This window comes from Cyanistes caeruleus, chromosome 6 (genome assembly GCF_971803275.1).
Source record: "Cyanistes caeruleus chromosome 6, bCyaCae1.hap1.1, whole genome shotgun sequence".
NCBI lineage: Eukaryota > Metazoa > Chordata > Aves > Passeriformes > Paridae > Cyanistes > Cyanistes caeruleus.
In genome coordinates this window covers 17669897-17675176 of record NC_141706.1, presented here as the reverse complement: position 1 = coordinate 17675176, position 5280 = coordinate 17669897, and the positions used below count along the sequence as shown (strand labels likewise).

The window sequence follows — 5280 nt, the reverse complement described above, 5'->3', positions numbered from 1 at the left end:
CTTTTCATGAATACAATTTTAATTTCATCTTGCTGATTTGAGCCTTTCCAAGATTCAAGTGAGCATTGGATCAGGTTGGAACTGAGGGGATGACTCATGACTCTGGCATAAAAACTACATTGCATTCCACATATTGGGAGTTTTCTGTTGCCCACAAGAAAGTTCAGGAAAAAAAAGAAAAATATAGAAATGGGTTTCAAATTTCCTGTGCTATTTTCAGTTGACTCCTCTTTCTGGAGGTGCCTTAGCAAGTGTAGGACATCTGAAAAACTTGGAACTGCAACTTTCTTGTTGAGGCTCTGATGAACATTGCTTCTGTCATCAAGTTCTTGTGTTCATACTTTGAACATAGCTGAGTAATGTTGGTATCAGCAGACTCTGCTAAAGCCATGCCTTCCTAATTAATAATGCATTCTTAATAAAAAAAAAAAAAATCTATTTCTTCATGTATTTAATTACCTAGTGAGTGTAAGACTGAATGAAGTTAATACCGTGCAGATTTCAAGCAAAACGCTGCTTTTTAATGTGCTTCAGTATAGGCTATGCACAAGTCAATAGACATGATTTTTAAGCTTCAGTTACCTTTCATTACCCTGTGCATATTCAAATTCAGATTGATGAATGCTGAACCAAAAGCAGACATCATAGAGTTAATTGAAGTTCTTTAAATTCAGAGGCAAACTATTTTCATAGCTTTGTTTTGAGGGTGGGTTGCTTTTGATGTCTGGGGTTTTTTTGGCTAAGGCAATGGCAAACATTTATTTATCCTGCTCCCTCCCCATTTTCCACCATCGTTGTTGCCAGTGATGCCTGCAGTGCTCAGTGGTCAATGACCCTCAGCCAGGGTGAGCTGCAGGAGCCTTACAGACGGGCCTGTTCTTTCTCCCAGTGCTAGAACAAGTGCAACAGCACAGTGCCATTTTGCTAAAAGCTAATATTTTTCCCAGCAGCTTCTTCTCCAGGCAGAATGAAATGCTTTCTTCAAGAGCAACCACATCTTTTCTCTGCCTGAAAGGCTGTGTTTGTTTGGGGTTTTTTCTCTTGCCTTAGGTGAGAGATAAAAAAAAAATGAAGAGGAAAGCCCAAGGAAATGCCAAAAGTACCACCTGGTAGTAATTTTGTGTGAGTGTCTCCATTTACACTTCAAACTTGCTCTTGGAGAACTTGGAGCTGCATTTAAAATGTATTTTGGTAGGTGGTCTGCTGCTGACTATCTGCATTTCTTCTTCCATTTCTTTTCTGTGCTTGTTTGGTATTGCTGCTGAATGTCCCCAAAGAGTAAAGTGGTGTGGAAGAGTTGAGGAAGCAGCTTTTGAAATTCTAAAGCTGATGTGTAGGTTTTGTTCCTCTTGGATTTTTAAAAGCAGGTATGTCATCCAAGTTAACTTTCTTCAGCAAGTAACAAGATTGTCGTCCTTCCACTGATGCTCTGTATTTTAACAGAGGTATTTGATGGTGCTGGAAAGGAGCAAGATGCAGAATGAGTTTGAGAGAAGTGATTTAAAGTGGGAGCACAGATGGTTGATTCCTAAAAATCAAAAAACAGATGTTTTGTTTTGTAGGAAAATGAAATCTAATCCTATTTGAGGGTCAACAGGATAAATACAAAGAACTAAATACAGATGTAGATACATATATACATATATGCGTATATATATATATATATATATATATATGTATAACCCCGCCCCCCGAAATCTATGAAGCAGGACTGATTGGTGCCATAGCCCAGGCAGCCTGTGGATCTAATTGCCTGCCTGTATTCAGCCCTTGCCTGGATGCCAGGGGAGACGTCTCTGGATTTGTCTCCAGACAGCTTTCCAGGGATGATCCTGCTCCTTTCCTGGTGCCCCAGAGTGCTGCAAGCCCCCCGTCCTGGGGCCATGGGGATGCCTGCCGGGGCCTTTAGGGTCCCCCCTAAAGGGCAGACAGGGTTTGACTGCAAGCTTCCTTGGAAGGTGGAGGCAGGTGAATATTGGCCACCTTCTTCTTTCCCGCTGCCCTCCGTGCTCTTACAAAGCCTGCTGGGGCACTGGGGCTCTCCATTGCAGGCAGTCTGGAGCTGCCATGCAAAGCCATCTCTCAAGGAGTCCCCAGGTCTCAGGTGCAACCTCAAGAAAATGACACAGCAACGTGTAGAAAACGTGAACTTTATTCACTTGACTACTTCTAAAATCTACAATCCAACGTTACTAGAAGACTATGGGGTAAGAATCTTAAGGCTAAGAAACTTCAATGCTTCAACTGTTTAGAACTGAACACTAAGGGAAAGGTCAACTTCTTGGGGGAAACGTGGTGGGGAATCGAACAACAACAGGGGTGTGGCTAACTTGTAAGGTGGGGAACGTCGCAGTGCCTGGGCTGGGCACTGGTCACCCGTTCCCCGTAAGGTTCTGTAGCTGGAGCGCGACGCTGGAGGTCAGAGCTGTGGGGAGGTGTGGAGTCTCCTGTCACTGCCCTCTTTTGCCGCCATCTTGGTGGTTGGTTGAGGGCTGTCGCGAAGGAGCAGCCGCATCAGGTCGCGGTTGTCCATCAGCAGCTGCATCAGCTCCGTGGGACAGCCCTGTCTTCGATGGCGGCGGGGCCCCGCACGGCCCGAAGGGCTCTGGAGATTCCGCTGCAAGGCAAAGCACAGGGATCCCCATGGAAGAGGCAGAGGGGCAGAGCGGGGCCGGCACCTGTGGGGCTGCCTTTGGCCTGGGAGACAGAGACTCGGGCCCAGTTGGGCTGGGCTGGCCCAGGGAAGAGGCTGCAGCAGGCAGAGCTCTGCCGCCTCTGCTTGGTGCTGTCCATGGAGCTCAGCCCCTGGGCCGCATTCCCCAGCCAGGAGCTCAGGCCCCTTCTGCCGCAGGGCATTGGCCAAAGGGTGCCCAAGAGGCCCTCAAGGTCTGCCCCATCCCACCTGCCCCTGACCCCCCACCCCCTGCCTCACCTCTCGCCAGCGTCTCTGAAATCTTCTTCCAAGGGCCCATCCCATGGCCATTCCTATGAGGAGCACGTCAATGAGCAGGAGTGTCCTGGACGCCCACCAGAGGAGCGCAGAGTCCTTCTCCTCCAGGTCGAAATCCTCCGGAACCAGAGGAGAGGCACCCGTGCTCCTCTCGGGTTTGCTCACAGGGTCGAGGGGATGGGCCAAGAGCAGCAGCACGTAAAGCTGCAGCAGCGCGGAGGAGCCGTGAGCAGCCATAGTGCTCTGCCAGCAGCACCGAGGCTCTGGGCGTCTCTCTGCGAGCAGCTGTGCCTGGGCACTGGGGCGCAGCAACAGCTGGGGACAGTTGCCAGCCAGCGTGCCGTCCCCAGAGGCTGTGATGTCACAGAAGCACAGAACGCCCTGGCTGCAGAGAGCCCTGAGAGAATGTTGAGTCCAAGCTGGGAGCCATGGCGGCAAGTATGGCCAGCAGAGCGGGGCCCGAGCGCTGCGGCCTGGCTTGCCTTGCACCCGTGCCACAATGATGACTCCAGCAGCCCCTGTCAGGCCATTGTAGTATCTGATGGCCCACGCTGGGCACAAGTTCTTCCCAATGGCCAGCGTAAACCTCCCTTGGCCCAGCTTCCAAGCCTTGTTGGCATCTGCTCTCTCTTGTCCTTGCCCACCTGGCTGGCGCTGCCGTGTTGCTCGCTGGCCTGTCTGTGGGAGAAGAGGCTGTGCCAATGAGTGCTGCTCAACTTGGAGGCCATTCAAAGGAGGATTTGATTGTGCCTGCTGTGGGAAGAAGGAATATGCGTGCACATGGCCACTTCCCATAGGTTTTACCCCAGATTTTCATGAGCAGCTGTCCTAGTGAAAGTCAAGTCTGTTTTAGTGAGTATTTGAGGGCTTCCAGAGCACAGTGCCATCTCAGGGGAATTCTGCTGGTTGAGTTCTACTGAGGCTTTGAGATGAGTTGCAAATCCTGAAAATGTTCTCCTTGCCCAGGTAGTAATTTCACAGTTTAGACTCTGGGGATATTGACTGCTCAGTGTTGAGGACCTCATGTAACTTTCAGCCCCAGAAATTTTCAACCTCCAGTGATTGTCCTTGAGACAAAACCATTTGAAATCTTTTTTTCTGTGGACAGGAATTGCTTCGGTGTTACTTCACATCATCCATTAAAAATTTGATGCCTGGAACAAGTCCCGAGTGCTGTGTGATTTCCTTGGTCGTGTTCCTTGGAATGGCTTCCCCCCCATTTTCTGAAGCTGGCCCCAGAAAGGTCATAGATGGGTGAGAAGTTCTGAAAGGCCAAGTGGTGCAGATCTTTGCCTCCTGTTTCGAGGTCTGCGGTGAGCTGTGAGTCAAAGAGCTGATTTGAAGTGATGGTGAAAACACAATTGAACCTTTTTGCAGCAGGGTGGATGGATAGAACCAAAGCACGGCACGGCTGGCAGCAGCAAATGAATTAAAATGCATCCCTGGAATATGTTTCTTGGATTGTTCTTCTAGTATTGTGGTAGTAATTCTGATGTCTGAGTAGTGAACAAGCAACAAGTAGTGAACACGTGATTTGTAGTCAGTTTTCTATTTCTTATGTAGTGGAGAGTATGGATGCTAGCTTTGGAGCAGGCTGCAGAGAGCTGCAGAAACTGCAGGCCCCATGGCCTATCAGTCCTGCCCGAGAAGCTAGCCTGGGAATTCATAGGAGGATTTCAAAACAATCCTCAGAGACAGAAAACAACTGCCAGGTGCTGTTTGTCTGTCCTCTTGTTTTCCTTGCAGGAGAAAGTCAGGGGGGTGGTGAGCCCCGCTGACCAATGATGGTGATGTAGCACTTTACTAAGCAATAAGAGTTTCCTTTCTGTACTTTCCACGTATCTGTCTATTAGACAAGCCTAGAGTAATAAAGTAGAGAAGATTCTCCTGTTGTGACTCCCTTGAGAGTCCGTGTCGTTCTTTCCCACCGTTCCCAATCAGAACGACAGAGGAGATTTTTAAGAATTGTGTTTTTCTCTCCTGGTTGAGGAATGTGTTCTTCACGGGCTGAATCTTCATATCACTTTGTTTTTGTAGAAGAGCAGTTTCAGCAGCAGATGATTCTCCTTGCCCTCCTTTTCATTTTTCTTGTCTGTATTATTGCCTGGCAGGTTAACCTTTTCAAATTGCGTGCTGCAAAACGTTGCTACTAAGGATAGTTGGTGTCCAAACAGGTTCTTTTCTCGCTTGGATTTCAACTATTGCAGGATGAAAGGTTTCTAATGAAGCTACAGAATTGCATATCACTGGGACCTTGACTTCTTCCCTGCTTGGATCTAGATAAAGAGATTCTTGCCAATTGAACTGCTGACATATTATGTAGAGATCAG

The 5280-nt window shown here is 48.3% G+C and overlaps 1 protein-coding gene across 1 annotated transcript; it reads right to left on the bottom strand.

Moving 5' to 3' along the window:
* Nucleotides 1-2134: 2134 nt before the first annotated feature.
* On the bottom strand, nucleotides 2135-3220 carry LOC147652478 (uncharacterized). Its single transcript, XM_086894359.1, has 2 exons — nucleotides 2933-3220; nucleotides 2135-2617 (listed from the first exon to the last, which is right to left on the bottom strand). The coding sequence occupies exons 1-2, from the start codon at nucleotides 3185-3187 to the stop codon at nucleotides 2420-2422; spliced, it is 453 nt and encodes a 150-aa protein (XP_086750485.1). The 5' UTR covers nucleotides 3188-3220; the 3' UTR covers nucleotides 2135-2419.
* Between the last annotated feature and the right edge of the window lie 2060 nt (nucleotides 3221-5280).